This window comes from Diadema antillarum, unplaced genomic scaffold (genome assembly GCF_040938485.1).
Source record: "Diadema antillarum isolate AM-2024a unplaced genomic scaffold, OU_Dant_1.0 seq00000488_RagTag, whole genome shotgun sequence".
Classification (NCBI taxonomy): domain Eukaryota; kingdom Metazoa; phylum Echinodermata; class Echinoidea; order Diadematoida; family Diadematidae; genus Diadema; species Diadema antillarum.
Window position 1 is genome coordinate 62,225 of NW_027271450.1, and position 21,406 is coordinate 83,630.

Below are 21,406 nucleotides of genomic sequence, written 5' to 3' on the forward strand. Positions count from 1 at the left end.
CAAACAGCACTGGTCAGCGAATACGTGCATGGAAGCATATGCGCGTGGTTGGTGAGCTCCATCAAGATTCTACACCTGTGTGTGTACTTGCATGAAGATCAGTTATAAAGCTTGTGCACATTTAGTTCCGGGATGCTGGAATATACATTATATCTGAACCGGGCCAGCCTTCCCATTCTGTGATTTCCGAAACTACATGGTCTTTATGGTGGTAAAGTGTGCCACACTGTCCTTGCCATGAGGAGATCTTTGAACTCTTGTGAGAAGGGCTCTTATTGAAACTCTCTTTCATTCATTCATTCATTCACTCATTCATTTTATTTCATTCTTCAGGTAAAAATACTGAAGCATTTATATATACACAATATGTACAGGTATGAAAAATGTTTTTAAAATACATATATATATATATATATATATATATATATATATTTAGCAAACAAATACAGTAGAACAAACAAAGTGCATAATAAATAGGATGTATCAGTAGAAGCCTATGAGGCTGATATGAATGAATGGTGTAACACATCTTGGATGTAACTCATACATGTATTTTGAGTCCTAATATTGTCTTAACAGCACTTTTAAGAAGGCAAGTTCACATCAGCTTTGAGCTTTGGAACAATGACGATTAATGTTTATGATGAGAGCTTATTTTCACATACATGGCAAAATGGCCACTTTGTTTTCTGCAATCCCCCCCCCCCCAAAAAAAAAAAAAGAAAAAAAAAAGGTTGAGGCAAGACTAAGGGAATAAAGTGGCATGTGGTCATTGTCGGTCCAACGTCTCACAATTATCAACATTTATCTTAAATACTCCTTTTGACAAATGACTTTTTAAATGTTACTACAAAACTCAAATTTTAATAATACAGATCTGCCTTTGCTTCCACATCAATACATATTAAGGGCTTTCCCCACCCGAGTTTATTTATTGTTGCTAATCTTTTTTTTAACGAGTGTCATTTTGTCACACTTCTTTTTTCACACCTCACTACATATTGCTTTTGATTTTATTTCATTTATCCATTTCGCATCATACTGTGTGCATTCAGAATTGTCGTAAGTGGGCAAGACACATGGTGGTTTTATGTTTCTTATGGTGTGCTTATGTGTATACGAATGAGTTTGTGAATAGTGTACATGACTCATTACTACCTTATTTTGATATTTTTTAGTTGCACATAAAATCTGCAAAATTGGACATCCTGGACACAAAATCTGAAATGAAATTTGAATGTTTGTTCAGAAATCAAATGTTGGATTTATGATTATTACTAAAGAGTTAATTTTGTTAGATATGTTTTTATGGTGTTTGGCTCAAATGAGCTACTGTCACGTAGGCCAAATCATTAGCCTTCCACTTTTGCTTGTAGCGTGCATCATACAAGTGCATATATATATATATATATATATACAGTTAACAACACAATTATTCATTCCCATGAGAAATTGTTAGTTCTGAGCAAATTTCTTACAAGTGAAGGATTGAGTGATGGTGATTGGGTGTTAACTTTGTACTCTTATTTGTCCTCTGTAAATTGATATTTATTCCAGTTTCACCTCATTTGCAAAACAATAGAAATGTTAGAAATAGAGATATAACGCCTAGTCACCATCACTCCATCCTTTGCTTGTAAGAAATCTGCTCAAAACTACAAATTTCCCAGGGGTATGAATAATTTTGTTGTTAAAGGCACTGTACAGTACTGGTTGAGGTAGGGATTCATGTTTTTAACATTCCTAAGTGAGATAATGAAAAGCCTCTTATGAAATATGAAAGAGCATGTAATTTTAAGAAGGATTCAACGTTTATTTGACGGAAATTGGTTTTCAAATGGCTGAGATATCCAAAAAAGTGCTAATAATAAAAGGCGACATGCCCCAACTTTATTAGTATCTCTTTGTTTCACTTTGTTTTTGGATATCTCAGCCATTTCAAAACGGATTTTCATCGAATAAACTTTTGATACCCCTTAGAACCGCATGCTCTTTGACATCTCACAGAGTGGTTTCTGAATATCTCACAAAACGTTAAAAGCTAAATCTTCACCTCGACCAGAACTGTACACACCCTTTAACTGTATATATATATATATATATATATTTTTTTTTTTTTTTTAATTTACATTACATCTTCTTAAAAACTGATGGCTGGAATTTCACCAAACACAATTATGTGGTAATATATAAAAACACAATTTAGTGGTAGTACCCCAAGGGGCCCCTACAGCTCATAGGGAAGAGCACAGATATTCATCAGTTTTCATTACTTTTGACATGTAGGCCTACATCTTTTGAAAATGTCTTTAAGGGCATTGTTTACCATTATCAGATGAAGCAAAAACCCAGCTGTAGTGTTTCAACAGTTCTGAAATGTGAGTTTGGGATAGAAACAACTAATGTAAAAATTTCAATCAGTATGATAAATGTCAAAAGTTGTTAAATATCAAAATGTGAACAATTATAGTTAAAATAGATATGTTTCTAGACTAGACTGTCTACAGTTATGGTTTGGTTGGAAAATAGTAATATATCCTTATATTTTGGGTTTTATCATGATATTTTTATATGGTAAGATGTTTTGTAATACAACTGACCTACACATATGCATCAAATGTGATATCTTGGACATTTTTAAAATCACTGCTCCCAATGGTAAACAGTCCCTTTAAAAACTTGGCTCTAGATTTTGACCAAGCATTGCAGGAGTCGAGAGAAGGGATTACAGTGGGAAGGAACCATATGGGGGAGGGGCGTCCATTTGATGGGGCCCAAATACCCCAAATTAGATTTCTTCTTACATTCCTGACTTCTTGAAAACAAGTTTGTTTTTGTTGGTTTTTTTTTTCAATTTGACCAAACTTTGGAGGAATTATCAATGTAGGGAATTTATACTGTTCATAAATAGTGGTTTCCCATGGGTTGGGCTGATAAACACCCAAATTAGGTAAATATACAGTGTATTCATAATTTGCAACCTTTCCATATAAAAAAAAAAAACGGTGGCTGAATTTCAACCAAACTTGGCAGGAATCCTCATTGGGGAAAAAGATTCTAGCTTATACAAAATGGTTTGGTGCCCCCAGGAGGACATCTCTAGATTAGAATGGGACTCAGATAAGCCTACAAAATTAGGGTGTTGCCTAGGGGCATACAGCAATCCCCAAATTGCAAGATTTTTGAAGTACAATTTGCAGTTAGCCTCATGCAGGTGGAGCATATGGAGGCAAAATGAGTCAACCGGATATCTGTGGGTTCCTTTGTTTCAGTCGTTTGCAGAAATGTAGCTTGCCATTATTTTGTAAGTAATCTTCTACAGCGATTAATGTATGCATCTTGCTGTTTCATTCTTTTCGTTTTCTGTGATATCTGAGAAACAGTTCACCTTTAATTCTTACAATTCTGTTTAAAGTCTTGTTAGAGGTAAACTGCTTGTTTGTGCTTGATATTGCCTCTAGCATCACGCTGTATACAAGTCTTTGCATTCGTGCCTCACTTTGAGAGAGAGAGAGAGAGAGGGGGGGGGGGGTGCAAAATATCTTGTATGCCCCAGTATATAGACGCCAATTTACATTGGGTCGAATAAGACTGGATTGTAATTAAACGTGTATTTCAATGCTGAAAAGGGAAACTTCTCGCACAATGAGTCAATTAAGTGCCATTTTTGATCACTTTAAAGTAAGTCCATCAGATAGAACAAAATAGAACCTTTCTTGTGATACAGTACCTCACTTGTTGCACAAGGAATACATGCATTCTGAAAGTTATTCCATACTTTATCATAATTTAAGAGATTTAGTGGCAAATCTCAAATGAACAAGAATGGAATTGGATCGTTTTGAGATCAAACTCTTAATGCAGAGATATGTGGATTCATCAAATGCAGAAAAATAGATGTTTGTTCAAGTGTGAGGAAAAACTGATAACCCAGTCAGCACACGAGTCGTCAACGTTTGTCATATCTATATATCGCCCTCTCTCGATAGGCGTATCTCGACTCTCTCGACGTCCCAATAAATGATCTGAGGAGAAGAGAACCGTTATTAGGCAGAAATCAATCTATATTTCGAGGACATCAAAATAGCCCTTGACCTTGCTCTTCTAGAAAACAAGAGAAATAATATTCGCCTACACATTTCTCTGGACATAACATTTCCAGGGAAAGTGTACTGTTTGTAAGAAACAGGGATTAGTGAAATGCGTATACTACAGTACAGTGCTATAAGCGAAAGCCTGTGAGCCAATAAAAGCGCTACCTTCACTAATTCGCATATATAATGTAGTGAATGCGACCATTATTGTCATGTAAGAACACATTATTTGAATTTGATGTGGCATTGGATTTGTTACGAGAAGGTTAGGGTTCGAATCCTGACCGTCAACGGGACAAGATGTCCTACACACAATTTTCCTCTTGACCTAGATGTAGGGCCTATACACATATAAATCTGGGTACCGGTACCTGGGGACGCTGTATGCAACGACAGGGCCCTCTGGTAAGATAGAGTTAACACTGAAAAGGCTACGCTAGACATTTAGACTTTGGAGAAAATGGATGTTGCTGTAGACATTAGTAGATTTTTCTATCCTTTCGCCACTCTAACGAGAGAAAATTTACGATAAAACAAGGGAACAGTAAGAATAAAGTTGATGAACAATCAAACTATGTATTATGTTGCATCATAGTTGTACTTGCCGTTGTGTTTTACCAAACTTATGGCAATTGAATCTCTAAGGGGATGGGATCTCGAGTTGTTTAAGTCTATAGGTACAAGAATTATGGTAATCTTTTAAAATCTTCTCTAGAACCATATAGAGCTTAATTAGTGCTCAGTTATTAACCACGTCGGTGACTGTAGTTTTAGGTTTGTCCATGGGATATCCAGGGATACCCCCTCAGACTGGAGTGGGCCCTGGGGGATAATCTAGTAGGTAACCAAATTAGGGCCCAATATTTCAGCTTCTCCTTGTAACTGCCGGATTTCTACTAACCACGTAGCAGGTGGCGTCCCTAGGGTGATTTGGATAGGCAGTTTATGCCTATCAACCCCCCCCCCCCCCAGGTTTCAAAAGCCTCCAAGTCAAAATTATTAATCAAATAATAATAGTGATGATGATAACCAGAAGGGATAGAACTCACTGTTATGTGAGTTAGTACATGAACGGCTGTCGTTTCAAGGTTATTCAATTCAATTTTTTTTTTTTTCATTTTCATCTTCTTTTTGAAAATGCATAGTCAAATTTTGACGAAACTCGTCTGGAATACTTGCTACGATGCCAGAATGTTCTATATACATGAAGATGAAGCGTTCAACGGATGTAGCTAGTTCAACGTGGTTTATTCAAAATTGCCAAGCTTTCAGTCTTTTCTTTAGACCTTCATCAGGGCTGTTCAGAAGTGACACATAAGATGAGTTATTGGTATACATAGAACAACATGGCTGCACCCGATATAAGTATGCATGTAATATATATATATATATATATATATATATATATATATATATATATATATATATATATATAGGTATATACATAACATTGTAGTTGTTCCGCGTATTGGCAGTACTAGAAATAGCAATAATAAAGTCACAACAGAGGAATGCAGGGAATGCATTAATAGCCATTATTCATTAAATCAAGATTGGCTATTAATGCATTCCCTGCATTCCTCTCTTAGGTATATACATATATATATATACATACATACATACACACACACACACAAATATCTATCTACCTATCTCTCTCTCTCTTTTATATATATATATATATATATATATATATATATATATATATATATATATGTGTGTGTGTGTGTTTTGTGTGTGTGTGTGTGTGTGTGTGTGTGTGTGTGTGTGTGTGTGTGTTGTGTGTGTGTGTGTACAGGATGATGGGCACCATGCCCCAAGGGACCGAAAACCCACAAATTAGAGAATTTTCACAAAGTCGTCTTCTGCCGCACCAGAAACACTCTAAATACTGTATACACTTTAGTGAATGTACTTTCAAGCAAAGCTAGCTTTCAAGTTTACTAATGGCACATCCAGCGGCGGCTCCCTTGTGGCCGGGACGAAATTCATGGCCATTTTCTACATTTTGATTTTCTCTTTGAAAAAGCATGTTCAAATTGTTGATAAACTTAGCATGTATTATTGCCAGTGTGGAAGAATAAGATGGACACCGTGCCCTTGAGGCCCCAAACGTATGCCAAAGATCCCAAAGTTTGGCCCCCTTCCCGAATCTTGCTTCAGCCTGGCTATAATTATGGTATCTATCATGATGTATACATTATATCAAACTCAGTCAAACTATATGCTGTAGGAATTTATCCTTTTCATCATCTACAGCTGTATAGGCTTTATGCGGCACACTCGACCGTGTATTTCCCGAGAATGTTGCTAAGAATCACAAGTTAGGTCTCGATTTTGTTTTCAGTTCGTGCATGAGCAGGAGACTCTAGAAACGAACACAAACACATTAACATGGCAGCACGGGTAATTTCGATTCTAAGTGGCTTTTCAGTTTCCTCATATCGTATTACCAATATTGTTCCAGAAATAAGAGCTAAAACACATTAACCACTTGCGTTTAACGGTGCTTCAGTTCTTGAATTCCTCGCGTACTATCCAGAGCATCACGAATTCATCAACCGTGATCAAATTCAGTTGTGTATTCACAAAATAAACGCCAAGTTTATCACAGAATCAAGTCTAGGCGTGCAGTCGTCTCTTCTCAATCTGATGGCTGTGTGTCCATGGCTGCATAAGTTTTCGCAATTTCGGACAGGATTCCAGAAGAAATCTCGATCTCTCTTTGTCGTTTTTTAAACCAAAGAAATTGTGTTTGTGGTGATGTGCTGGAAATGATACCCAAGTAATTCTAGTCTATAACATTCGCGTAAGGGACAGGACTCGCTCTGCTTAGATCTAACTATATGTGGACCGGTCACACACACCCCAGAAACTCCATAAGGGACGCGTAGACAAAGACAAGGACCAAGGAGAACTGGAGGAACACGCAGGTGAAGTGATGGTTTCCCTGGTTATATTATTAGTTAATCTTTCTTTGATAAGCTGTTCTTGCGTACTCTGCCTTTTCACATGGTTTTTTTTTTCCTGTCAACGAAGATGCACATCTTTTTGAGCTATGTTTGAATTAGGTCTATTAGCCGTGTTTACAAATATCTTTTTATCGATTTTAGTTAACAGTAATGATGAATTTTACTGAATCAACATCACACGCTGATCACTTCACGATTATTAAAAAGCAAAAAAAAAAGAAGAAGAAACAAACATAAGTATAACTATCCTTTAGAACCACTTAATTTTCTGCAGATTAGAATTATGATGAACGAACGAAATATCATTTCCCATTTTTGCACACACACACACACACACACACACACACACACACACACACACAAACAGTACGCGTACAATGTATTTGAAATATTTTAGTGCCTGCCTTCGTATGACGTCATGGTCAAGCTACCCTGTATGTGTTGGAGACCTTCGGAAAGTTGAGAAAGATAACTATTATTCAATAATGATTACCAATGATAACTATGAGCCACTTTATCAACTCGTTCAGTGACTTTTTGTCGAAATCAAAACCGGGAAGATCTGAGAGACTCGGCTATTAAAACACTTCACTTCTTATACAGTTATAATGAACCAATGCATGAGGAGTAAGGTTAAAAGGTTGATAGTTGGTGGAATTGTATGCTTATAACTCTGTGGACTTCTCCCCAAAAAACACAAGAATGTCTTACCTATATGGTTATTTCTAAAGCATTTTAGCTGTAATTGTCAGAGGATCAGTCATTGAGGATATCGATAATGCTTTACAAGAAAAAAAAGTCATATTTTTTCATATCCCGACTGTTTTAATTAATGAAAGATTTGGTGGAGGAAGAGAAACCTATGTAATTTGCTTTGGATTTGCCGAGATTCTTTGAGAAGTTTTTAGTTATATAACAAGTACATTTCAACGAACATTTCCTCTTAGCATTGTTGAGGGGAAAGTAGAATTTTGTCACGTTATTTGGACCCTAACAACACGTTCACCAGAGCTATTTTAACTGCATGATGATTAATGTCTTTTATGTAATATGTTCATAACTTCTTTGAGAATCCTCGTCATGTTCGTATGCTCTTAATGTCATGTCTGTATTTCATTAACTTTTCCTTTCTTGTTGTGGCATTTATAGATTTGGGAGATAAATCTCGGTAGATATCTAGTACACTTCATTCGATTTTTTTTTTTCAATATTTTTCCCCGGGGCAGAATGGCAAGTACAACGGAAGCACCAACATCCCTAGGACAGACCTTTGTGTCAACCCAGAGTACATCAGGTAACGGCAATAGTTCTTGACTTGGAGGATATAGTACGCTCTCATTATACCATCTGCAACTTGTCGCCTATGGCAGTTTGAGCTGTTGATCCTGGAATCTTTCGTGTCGATCCAGAAAACATCTCTGGAGCTGTCAGCTCTGTTGATTTTTTTCTTTATTAATTATTACGTTTTTAAAATCGATTATCCTGCATCGTTTTCACTGACCAAGTGAAGACAATGTACACAAGCAACATATTGGCATGCTATTTATAGGCTGTCTGATGAGAATCATCATAGGCTGACAGAGAACCTATATCAGTATTTTGTTCTCATAAAGACAAAAAGCAACAAAAAAAAGCACTAATAAACGAACGAACATAGTAAAAATGCACCATTTTTCAACAAGAAATATTGATGGATATGGCATAAACTAACTTCTTTTTTTTTTCTTAATGTGAAAGTCGCTATGTAAGTCGCTAGTTGCTATGTATTAATATGAAATGAATTAGAATAAGAAAAGTTCATTCCAATCTTCAATTCAATGCATGCTATATACATGAGAGAGCTCTCCATCTTCGCTTACATTTCTACCTTTCTTAAATGATCCTGGCCATCTAGACATTCGCAGCGAAATATCTATATACTTACCATCTTCCATTCCTGTTGAAGGAAACATACGATCCATGCTTTTTTACTTTTATGTATAAGAAAAAAAGTTCAAAAAGAGAGGGGGTATTTTTTGCTGCAAACGGTTGATAATGAAACTTGGATAATGAAGGATGGATCCAGGAATTTCCGTTAAAAAAGGGGGGGGGGGATTAAGAGAGCGGAGCGAGCGAGAGGGGGGGGGGGGTTCTCTCCCAAGGGAGGGAGTTTTATGTTGACAATCGTGCGATTTCATGAATACTTTTGGTATACTTATTATGATTTAATAACTCTTTATAATTCTAGAAATATAGTTTTACTCAAAGCCTTTTTGTCACATCCCCCTTAAATATATTTTATGATATTGCAAATTATCGTTATTTATACAGTGCTCTCCTTAAGTACATTTTGCTATCAGGGTCGTCGATCCGTTTTCATGGTGGGGGGGGGGGGGGCGGGGGGGGGGGGGGGAGGTAACTTGGAGTTATTGAAGGCTCTGTGCGAGAGAGTTAAGTGTGGGTGTGGAGGGGGTATCCTCCTCCCACTCGAGGAGATTTTCCATTTTCAGACCAGAAATTCAGCGATGTGTTGCACACCGGTATCTCAGCTCTTGTTTCGCATGTGCGACATCTAGAAGCTGACGGGGGGGGGGGGGGGGGGGGGGGGGTGGGGGGGGGGGGGGATGGTGGGGTGGAAGAGGGTAGCCCCCCTCCCACACGACGGAGCTTCTGCATTCTTTTTATAGCTGAAATAGAACAATCTCATGCACATTATTGTGGAACATTAGGAAAATTGGCGATCCCCAAAGTCTGCCAAATCTAAATCCATATGGATAGGAAACCGGTCGGGAAGGGTAACTTAAAAGAGAATGACGGAACTTTTGAATTTATTGGCACTGAAGTGACAGATCTGGTACACACTTTTTGATAAGATATTCTGAAGTTTGTACGCGTGTATAGAAAGGGATTTAACGGGTGAGATTTTGCATTTTCAGAATTGAAATTCAGCAATCTGGTGCACACTTTGGGTTTTGAAACACTTGGAGAGTTTTTTATTAAAAAAGTAAGAAAATTTTTCGGGGGGGGGGGGGGTAAAATGATATGTTTGTTCCACCCCTTCCCCCCTGATCGACTCCCCTGTTTGCTTGTGGAGAAATCTGTGATTTTCGACTTGGTTTCTGTCATTGTGACTAAACTCGTGCCTTCCGTGTTGTATGGCATCGATATCGAGATCGTAACATGTACATAATTATAGCCAATCACTACGCACACGCGCACACTGAGGCGGCTGTACCAGTTATATGAATATTAAGAAATAGAATAAATGTCAGAACTTTATACGGATTAAAATTTATAGCCATTAACTTTCCATTTGCCTCAGCTCACATTATATCAAACAGAAATTTAAGATAGATAAATACATAGACAAACAGATGAAATAATCCGCCACTGCACCCATTAGTGCTTTCAAGGGATTAGGGACTAATTGTAAAACGTCCCCTTCGTATGTCACTATATGTAGCATATGCAAATTATATATTATTACGATAGGGATATATCTTAGGGAAGATAATTGTTTTTAATTGATCATATATGTTATTTTCTTTGTGATTTTACGACGGGAATCGTAGCGGCAATGTCATTGCTCACGAAGTCACAGAAAACAAAGAATAAAGGCAAGAAAGGAAACCGGTACAACGAAAATCGCTTTTTATACGGAACACTTCCAATCAGTATCCTCCTGGTTGTGCTCATCATTGTTGTCGCCGTTCGTCCGCGTAAAGTCCTGAGAAGGATTAGGATCAAGAGATCAAGGTAGGATATATTATAATAATATAATAATAATAAGGTCTTATTTACCCAGGGTAGCCTCTTCAGTGTTGCCACTGCTCTACCAGAGGGCCCTGCTATTATTATTACCCTATATAGCGTGGCCAGGTACCCATTTATACACCTGGGTCGAGAGGGACACAGTGGGTAAAAACATCTTGTCCAAGGACGTAAGCACTGGGCGGGATTCGAACTCGGGTCCTCCGATCGGGATTCGGGAGTCTTATCCACTATGCCACAGTGCCCCCACATATGTCAGATATGACAGATATATGTCAGGTGTATGTGACTTTCGTTGTAGGTCCATGATGTGACATTACATGCTGAATCATTGGCAAGGGGTACAGTTCGTCATTCCGACGAGGAAATAAGACTCGTTATTCCGGAGGTTCGATAATCCGAAAAACAAGGCCTTTGATTTCGAAAATGAAATAAACTTCTTTCAGTGACAGCTATACGGTGTTGTAATAAAAATGGTAGGATATCACACATTGAAAATTGAATTAAACATGTCACTATGGCAACTGGGTCGTATACTAGTATATGCCTCTCGCATATCGCATTGTTCTTTCAATAGGTATAATAGTAGGCTTACATCTTAACATTTTGAAACGACAATTTCCTATGATAAGCATGATTAGCAAAAAATAAATAAAATGACATAATTTGTACACTATCTGAAAGTTTGGCACAACCACAAATGTGTTTAGCATTTACATCACCCATCTGAATAACGAACCTTATTGACCTTTGGAAAATCGCTATAATGTTTGGATTAACAAACCATATTTAATTTCCAGGTTAAAAGAACGCGTAGATACGAGGAATTTGTGTGTTTTGGAGTTACGAATCTTCGGAAGTAACGAGCATCATCCATTAATTGGCACTTGTGATAAGCGTCAACATTTGTAATCATTGCACTTAGATTATTTGATCCAAGATTGTTCACACTTGAACCTGGGCTTTAATAACAAGACATCATTATTTCTCTATTCTACAGTGTATTACCTATTAGAATGCATTGTATTGGTTTGACTGACAGCTGGCCTCCTCTTTTTATTTCCCAGCGTGGTATATATATATATATATATATATATATATATATACATACATACATACATACATATATAGAGTATATTTTATATATATATATATATATATATATATATATATATATACATACATATATGTATATACACATATATTATAATCATTGTCAAGACTCTTGAAGAAGGCGGAGACTGCTGAAATTTCAAGTCAAATATACTCATTCTCTATTGGTCAAAAAAAAAAATCCAAAAATAGAATTGGATATCCTTCCATTATCAATTAAAACTGCATTAGTATGTCAGCATATTTTTGTCTCTTAAAGGGGATGGCTAGTAAGTTATCAGTGGGAAACAATGGGAATGCTGGCGGATGATAGTTCCAATCCTTGTGGGATTCATTTAAGAGCACATTATATATCTATTGTTTTGTGAGAATTATTTGCTTCAGAATGGTCTCATATTCAAGTAATGTGCAGTTTAATGTTTCCAGGTTAGCATGCCTGTACAGTGACGGGGCATTAAACTGCACATTACTTGAATATGAGACCATTCTGAAGCAAATAATTTTCACACAACAATAGATATATAATGTACTATTCAATTAATCCCACAAGGATTGGAACAATCATCCCCAGCATTCCCACTGATTCCCACTGATCAGTTACGAGCCATCCCCTTTAAAGTAGCTTATAGCTCTTCGTGAACTTTCGAAGTATAATGATTATGAAATTCCTATTCAGAGAGACCGGGGTAATAAAAGTATGTATGCTCTTTGAGTGCTTTACAGAGTGTATTTAGCGCAATATTGATTCATATCATTATTATTTTATTGTCATTATTATTGTTATTATTATTGTTGTTGTTATTGTTATTATTATTAATTTTTTTATTGACATTATTATTGTTATTATTATTATTGTTGTTATTGTTATTATTATTATTATTATTATTATTATTATTATTATTGTCATTATCACCATCATCGCCACTACTACTACTACTACTACTAGTCTACAACTATCAAATAGTCTTTTGTTTGTAAGATTATGTATAATCAATGGTACCATACCATGAACGCCTGTTGTTGGAAAAAAAAATATTGTGCTGTGAATGTCTTGTTGACATGTTTCTCTTTTCATATTTCTGCAATTTACTTCACAAACATCCAACAATGAAATTCCATCGAGAAAACAAAATCAAAACACATTTCCTTCTCCCAAAAGGGGATTAATCATATCACAATTAGCAATTCAAATGTCTCCTTTCTTCTTCTGTTTCACAGGCGTGATGACGCAAATAAGGGCTCTAGCGAAGGTAAAACATGGTTCTGTTAAGAAAACCTAAACGTACATATCCCAAATATATTGTTTTCCATAGTTGTAGCTAAGATTTTTTTAACCTTATCTACAAGTTCATTACGAGAATTATCTGCGAGTCCCGCATTCGACACCTTGATTGTTTTACTGGTTTTTAATATAAAAAGGCTTCTATTTTCCCTCCATTCAGCACGTTATCAATATGTTGCAATATACAAAGGAGGTGTGAATCAATACAAATTCCATTAAAAAAGCCGAATTAGTGAAATCAGGATATGAGGAAATCACCGGAATATGAGAAAACGATTGCAGTTTGCATAAGTCAATAAAGTAACATGACAATCAGCTTCGTGCAAATTTCACTTAAAGGGATGGTACAGTATTGGTGGAGATGAGAATTAGGCTTTTAACTTTTTGCGAGATACCAAGAAAATTATTATGAAGTAGTACAGAGCATACCATTTTGAGAGGAATTCAAAGTTTATTTGATGAAAATCGGGTTTGGAATGACTGAAACATCCAAAAACAAAGTAAAACAAAGCGATCGTAATAAAGTGTGGGTCCCACACTTATTAGAATCGCTCTGTTTTGGATATCTCAGCCATTTCAAAACCAATTTTCATCAAATAAACATTGAATTCCTTATGGAATTACATGCTCTTCATATTTCATAAGAGGTTTCTCATTTTCTTGCCAAAAAAGAAAATGTTAGAAACCTGAAATTAGGTCTTACCCAAAACTATACGACCCGTTTAAATGTTGACAAGAAGCCATACTAAAAGTGTTTTACAATTCGGACAATTATTAACCACATGATTAAAGTAGCATCAAAGTATCTGTGGATTACAGGTTACAGTTCGATATTCTGAAGATTCTTAATTCCGAAGACTCGCTAATCCGAAAATAAGATAAGGTTTGTAATTCCAAATGTTGGTTAGTACGAACTTTTGCATTCGTTTGATTTATTTTTCTTTTTTTATTTTATTTCATTTGCGGATGAAATAACGAAGATTCGAATTTACGAACCTTCGGAATGATGAATATCCCCAATCATCGTGTTATTCAATGCTACTGTAATAATTAAAATTTTCATAAGCTCCTTTGTCGATGAATTCATCATGAGCTCCCTCATTGAGACTTTATATTGTATACCTATGTCGAGTTTGATTTGTTTAAGATTTGGCATGACTTTTTGTCAATATTTTCGGGGCAAATTATTTTTAAATAGGGTCCCATTTCTTTCTCTCTTCTTTTCTTTTTCTATTTAAAACAAGAACGTCAAAACATTACCCGAATTTCTTCCCCAGTAGCCTTCCGATCTCTAGTTATTTGACCAATGTCAATCTATCTGTTCATAAATGATTTATATCTTTAATGTTATTATTATCCCTACAATGGATGACTTTTTAAATTTCTTTGTATTCATGTTCACGAGTGACAATCAAAGACAATGCATGCTCAGTGATACTGGTGTTTGTCCCAACTTAGTGAATATTGTTGTGCCAGGGATTTGACACCTCCCTGGTAAATTGTGCGAAACGGGGGGCAAGGAGCATTTTCAAGGGGAGGGGGTAGGCTGCGTGCCAATTGGGAATAGTCAAGGTTCAATGTACAATGTAGACATTTTTAAAATTCAAATGTGGCCGGAGGGGGAGGGGGTCATCCCTGAGCCTCCAGCCCCAGACTCCACGGTCCCTGCGTATAACACGAGTGTCTCATTTTCCTCAACTATCCTGTCATAGGTGGTACCACTGCATATTACGAGAATGTAAACGATTTGGAAGAGTCAAGAACTAAGTTCTCCCTCTCTCCATGGGAGCGGAGCTCGAAGACTGATAGTCTCCCGTCCATACCTCGGGGCGACTTTGGTGAGTACACCTTATTTGCCCCCTTTTAAAACTGATTTTTTTACTTTGCGTTCATTTAGCCAAACAGCAATATTCGCGCAATTATGAAATTACATAGCATCAATTACTGCAGTAATTAAGGCGTAGGAGCCTAATATCACCATGAGTCGATTACGAAATCATATATATGTACACATACAGAAATATGCCAGAGACTGGAACCACCTACCATGTCAGTAAGTCCATCTTGAGGTAGACGTAATTGCAGCTCATATAAAAAATATGGATTTTACTTGCACCCCATGTATGTATATTATGTTGTAAATACACTACTTGTGGAATTTGACTGATACAGTGCGAAGAAGAAGAAAAAGGAGTCATTGCTAAAGGGAACAAATTTCAAAACGAATTAATTTTTTGATAAATGTTGTCGTAAACAGAATGACGATTGCTGAAGATGATGATTATGGTGAAAATATTAATGAAGTAATTTGCATTATAACATGACTATTGTTGATGATGATTATGATAACATGGTTCTGATAACGATAACGCCTGACATCATGGCTATTCGATCGTTTATATAAGTGTAGATTTTGATGGAAATAATTATACCGATGTTCCAATGTTTCAATGAAATGTTCAAACTTGTCTGCGAAAAACAAAAATAAATGTGGGATACCACAGGAATTAAAAAAGAAGAAGAAATAATCCCTTCATGTTTGCAATCGCATGCATGCCCCACTCAATCATTGGTGTTATGAGTTAAGGATATTGGACAGACAAGTACAAATAATAAAGTATATCAACATGAAATAAGATGACATGAATAAACTACACGCACCAACAACAATTTAAAGAGATTCGCTAACGAGGCGTAAATCAGGTAATAAGTTGAGATTTCAAGAAAAAAAAAAATCACGATAGCATAATCGACATAGCAATTACAGAGTCTCCTTCCTTACCTTTCGTATTAGTCTCCACATGAATCTTTGAACGCGTTTCATTGAAAATTTAATTTCAGTGTCTGTGAACGTACACAGTCTCACTTTACATACAAAGAGGAAATGCGAATATACCAGTTACAGCACTAACACGAGTCTAACTTTCAGTGGCTGAGTACAAATTTTATTTGCATTGAGAAAGTATAATATAGAGAGCATATAGGGTTTGTGTCTTAAGATATGAAGTACGTGTACAAATTTCCACTGAGATAAATTTTATTACATCATAGTGATAAAATCTGAAGTAAAGTAACATGATACATTTACATTTACGTAAGTAAAATGAGAGAACAAATGAAATGGAGGACAGAATAAGAAAAGATGGTGGATATCATTAGTTTTTGCATGGTGTACAAACAGGTCGTTCCTGAATAAATGTTAACCGGCATCTTCAAAAAAAATAAATTCTGACGTACTCTTTGAAAATACATAGCAGAGTATTTTCTTAAAATCTGTTAATGGACATGCGAGTGGTAGAATTCTCAAATGACGTGAAGGAAGGATGATTAGCATATTACCAGGAAGGAAATCTTACACAGCTGGACCACCGTGTATCATGTAGATATATGAGGGAGTGCGGGGATCAATATAATGTAGTTTCCTTGTCGATAGTTAAGTGTGAGTTGACTGTTTTGTTCAACTGAAATATGATAGAAATCGAAGTGGGCAATATATTTCTAATACATAAGTAGCAGTTTTCAAGAAGTTAACATAACACATCTTTGGTCATTTTCATATTGGCGAAAGTCACGAGTCATATGAATATATCATTTCATTTCATTTCCAACACTGCACAACATTTACATACACGAAATAAGACAATATCAATACAATGTAGTAACGAAGAAGAATACGTAAAATTAACAATACTACGCATTTACAAGGAAACATACACTCCCCGTCAAAATCACAATGGTTTTATTCATCGCAAATGTTTTTTATTATGCAGAACTAGGGAATGTGTGGTTAGCACAAGGGGGTGGATTTAGTGCTGCATGGATTTCACACACCTCAAAAGTCAGACTTTTTGATATGTTTATTCAAGAGTGGAGAGCAGCAACATGGTCAAACAGAATCTGTACAAATTATAGAATGTTTAAGGATAATTTGATGTTGGAGAAGTATTTACAGGTCTTGTGTAAGAAAGATTATATTACATTAAGTAAATTTAGATGTAGATCTAATGGATTACCCGTTAATAAGGGCAGGTTTGATGCAAGCCTGACAGATGAATTGCATTGTACCATATGTTCATCCGACGATATAGGGGATGAATTTCATTATATTTTTGTTTGTCCCTTTTTCAACAAAGAGAGACTACTGTATTTACCAAGTAGCTTGACGGCCAGTAGACCAAGTGCATTACATATGGCCAAATTATTCAATTCAACTAATGCTTGCCATTTGAAAAAATTAGCCAAATTTGTCAGAATTATTATGTTTCAGTTCTCTTCAATACCAAAGAAGAAAGACAGTAGTTTTGTAGAAAGTAAAGTAGATGTGAATGTTTGTACACGTAGTGGTAGAGTAGTTAAACGTCCTTTACGCCATGTTTTGTAAACATATTTATTTATATCTGTTATTTTCACATGTACATGTACATTATCACCTATATTTTTGTATTCATATATTGTAAATATGTTTGTACTCTCATACCCCGAGAGGGGGTCGATAGAGTCAATAAAATCTTACAAATCTTACATTCTTACGCATTACACAAGGAGATGAAATTGAATTAAAATTAAAGTTGCGGGAAATGGAGGAGACGCGCTGAAAAGCCAAGCTCGTAATTTGCAGTCTCCTCGTGGACAAAATTAACTAAATAACACAAAGGAGGATATGCATATACATATGTATATATATATATATATATATATATATATATATGATATTGAATATAATCACACATAGAGTATACATTTTACTTAGGTTCAGCAGTTGACACTTTACTTATATTTTGTTGCGTTTATTTCCATCTCAAATGTACTATTTTGGTGACTTCTCTCCTAACAACATCAAATAGAATTTGACTTAAATACGGAATATGTAACAATGGAAACAAAATATTATTCTGGTTGTCTATATATATAGGCAGAGTGGATGACAACCGACTGGAAAGTGAAATATACGTGAAAAATCCCCTTTACTTCCGCCTCGAGGAAACCGCTGAAAGGAGTGGGTCCAAGCAAGCGGCTGAAGCTGTGGGTAAGGATGGCGAGAAAATGGATGGCGCTGTACACGTGGATAACAAGAAAAGACGTGGAAACAGCAATGTGGTCGTCGCAACTTTACACCAATCCCCGAGCAGCACTCCCCCTCCCCTGATCGTCGATCACCTGTATGAAACTGTGCAGGAGACTTTCCAATGCAAACCTGAAGATGATGCTTCGGTTAGTCAAAGCCGACACGAGTCTGAGTCGGATATCACGACCAGCCCGTACGACAGGCTCAACCGAGGTTTTGTGCTTCCGGTTACTGGTCAAGAGAAACCACCCCAACCCGGACAACCGAACCCAACCGAAGACGAACACAACGATAAAGTGAGTGATGACCTTCCTGGAAAACCCACATTGCAAGACTCGGATAGACACGAGTCCGAGTCGGATCCGGGCACGAACAGCCCGTACGACCGGCTCAACGAAGGTTTCGTGCTTCCGGTTACTGGTCAAGAGAAAAACCACCCCAACCGGGACAACCGAACCCAACCGAAGACGAAAACAACGATAAGGTGAGTGATGACCTTCCTGGAAAACCCACATTGCAAGACTCGGATAGACACGAGTCAGAGTCGGATCCCGGCACGAACAGCCCGTACGACCGGCTCAACGAAGGTTTCGTGCTTTCGGTTACTAGTCAAAAGAAACCTCCCCAACCCGGACAACAGAATCCAACCGAAGACGAACGCAACGATAAGGTGAGTGATGGCCTACCTGGGAAGCCCACATTGCAAGACTCGGATAGACAATCGGAGATACACGTCTGCAGTAATTACACAGACGAGGAAAAACCCATGGAGGCGACAGATAGACAGTCGCAGATACACGTCTACAGTAATTACACAGACGAGGAAAAACCATTGGAGGCGACAGATAGACAGTCGGAGATACACGTCTACAGTAATTACACAGACGAGGGAAAACCACTGGAGGCGACAGATAGACAGTCGGAGATACACGTCTACAGTAATTACACAGACGAGGGAAAACCATTGGACAATTTGTTGGAGGCGACAGATAGACAGTCGGATATACACGTCTACAGTAATTACACAGACGAGGAAAAACCATTGGAGGCGACAGATAGACAGTCGGAGATACACGTCTACAGTAATTACACAGACGAGGGAAAACCATTGGAGGCGACAGATAGACAGTCGGAGATACACGTCTACAGTAATTACACAGACGAGGGAAAACCATTGGAAGCGACAGAGACATCTGCAAATCCAGCATATACAGACAAATAAATAAAATCTACAGCAGGGTGCTACGTAGCGCTTTCGTGATTGCCCGGGGCAAGTGAAAATCAAAGTCGGGCAAGTGTTTTGGAACAATGAATGAGAAAAAATGCTTGTTCGAATTGGGCAAGCAAAAAGTTTTAAAGCCACTTATTTTTTTTCACTTTTCCCCTTTCAAACCCACGAAGTCAACAATACAGAAGCCCAAAGATAGTGATTGTGTAGTGGACAGTGATGTAACACGCTTTAATTTCATTTCAAAACAATGAAATTCATGTTCGGGCATATAGTTTTGCAACAATTTGAAAATCTGCTCGCCCAATCGGGCAAGTGCATAAAAATAAAGTTATGTAGCACCCTGTTTAAATTGTCCTATCTTTGAGCAAAAACATGAAGAATGAACAGTCAGTCGTCACGCCGTATGCAAATTAGGCATAATGAGGTTCAGTGTGCCAGTGTTTACTCGATGCGCATGACCGTCTCGCGAATTTGAGATTTCATGGGATTTTTTTTTTTTTTTTTTTTGCAAAACCATGTTGCTGTCGTATGGCGACCAAACATGTACATAGACTTAGAACACTACATTGAATTTGCGTGTTTTTGGTTCCTCACTGAATATGTGTCATTTAAACGTGTCAAAGGTTTGCAGATCAAAGCGATTACTGATGTAAACTTTTGATCTCCACAAAGGGGTGCTGCACTCCCTGTAAATTTTCAAACATGTAAATTTCTTTATGGATTAAAAACGATGCAAAGCCATATGATATAGTGTTTTCATTGATTTGTAACAGTGCTAATGTATGATATATCCATGTATCTATAAGCTTGTACTTATCTATCATTAATCCACTCTCGATGTATTTATAGTTTACAACGTCACCTATAACTGTATTTTGTATTTTCATGTAGAATGATGTTCGTTTTCACAGCGGGACGCCTTTGCAAAGATTTTTTTTAACAAAACTGGACAGGCCAACCCTGCAGTATTAGTAAAACAAAAGAAATAAATAAGCAATGATTTTGGTGTTTATGAAACGCAAAGAGAAAATTTATTGATTCTTTCTTGTTCATAGAATAATAAAGTTCATAGCCACATAAAAAAAGGTCTGAATTCACTGTCCGTGCTGAATGTTTTTCATAAAAGTTTGCTATGTTAGGGCCTACTCGAACGTCATGCTACACGTCCTATCACCATGATCACGTTCTGCAGTAATCCTTATCTAGCTTGTGTATGACTTTGCATTGTCCGACACATTTTCACAGAAGCAAATAGATAGCAAATAGCATCCATTCATGGATGGTCCAAATCATTTGCTGCCAACCAGGTTCCGTATGAAAACCACAAACAGCACCGGTCAGTGAATACGTGCATCAAAGTGTACGCTCGTTACTAACGGTCAGCTCCAATCAAGATTCAACGGCTGTGAGCGTATATACCTGAAGATCAGGCATCAGGTTTTATTTCATTCTTCAGGTAAAGATAGAGTAACAAGCGTTTATATATAGACAATATGTACAGGTATGAAAATTTTTTTAATATATATCTCGACAAACAAATACATGTACAGTAGAACAAACAGAGTGCATTAAGATAAGAAAAAATGAAATATGATGTATCAGTAAAAGCCTATGAGACTTACGAATGAGTGGTATGAGACATCTTGGATGTAACACATATTTTAAGTTCTAATATTGTCTTACCAGCACTTTTAGGAAGGTGAGTTCACATCAACATTGAGCTTTGGAACTGTGATGATTATTGTTTATGATGAGAGCTCATTTTCACATTCATGGCAAAATGCCAATTTTTGTTCCTACCCCCCCCCCCAAAAAAAAAAACAACAACAACAACAAACAAACAAACAAAACGGTGGAGACGGTACTGAGGGAATCAAGTGGTATCTGTCGGTCCAATGT

The 21,406-nt window shown here is 36.8% G+C and overlaps 1 protein-coding gene across 1 annotated transcript; it reads left to right on the top strand.

Annotated features, from left to right (window-relative positions):
• Positions 1-6,720: 6,720 nt before the first annotated feature.
• LOC139733724 (uncharacterized) lies at positions 6,721-19,498 on the top strand. Its single transcript, XM_071644535.1, has 7 exons — positions 6,721-7,027; positions 8,293-8,360; positions 10,618-10,801; positions 13,148-13,179; positions 14,924-15,049; positions 18,124-18,760; positions 18,808-19,498. Exons 2-7 carry the CDS (start codon positions 8,294-8,296, stop codon positions 19,496-19,498), a joined length of 1,737 nt encoding a protein of 578 aa, XP_071500636.1. The 5' UTR covers positions 6,721-7,027; position 8,293.
• Positions 19,499-21,406: the final 1,908 nt, after the last annotated feature.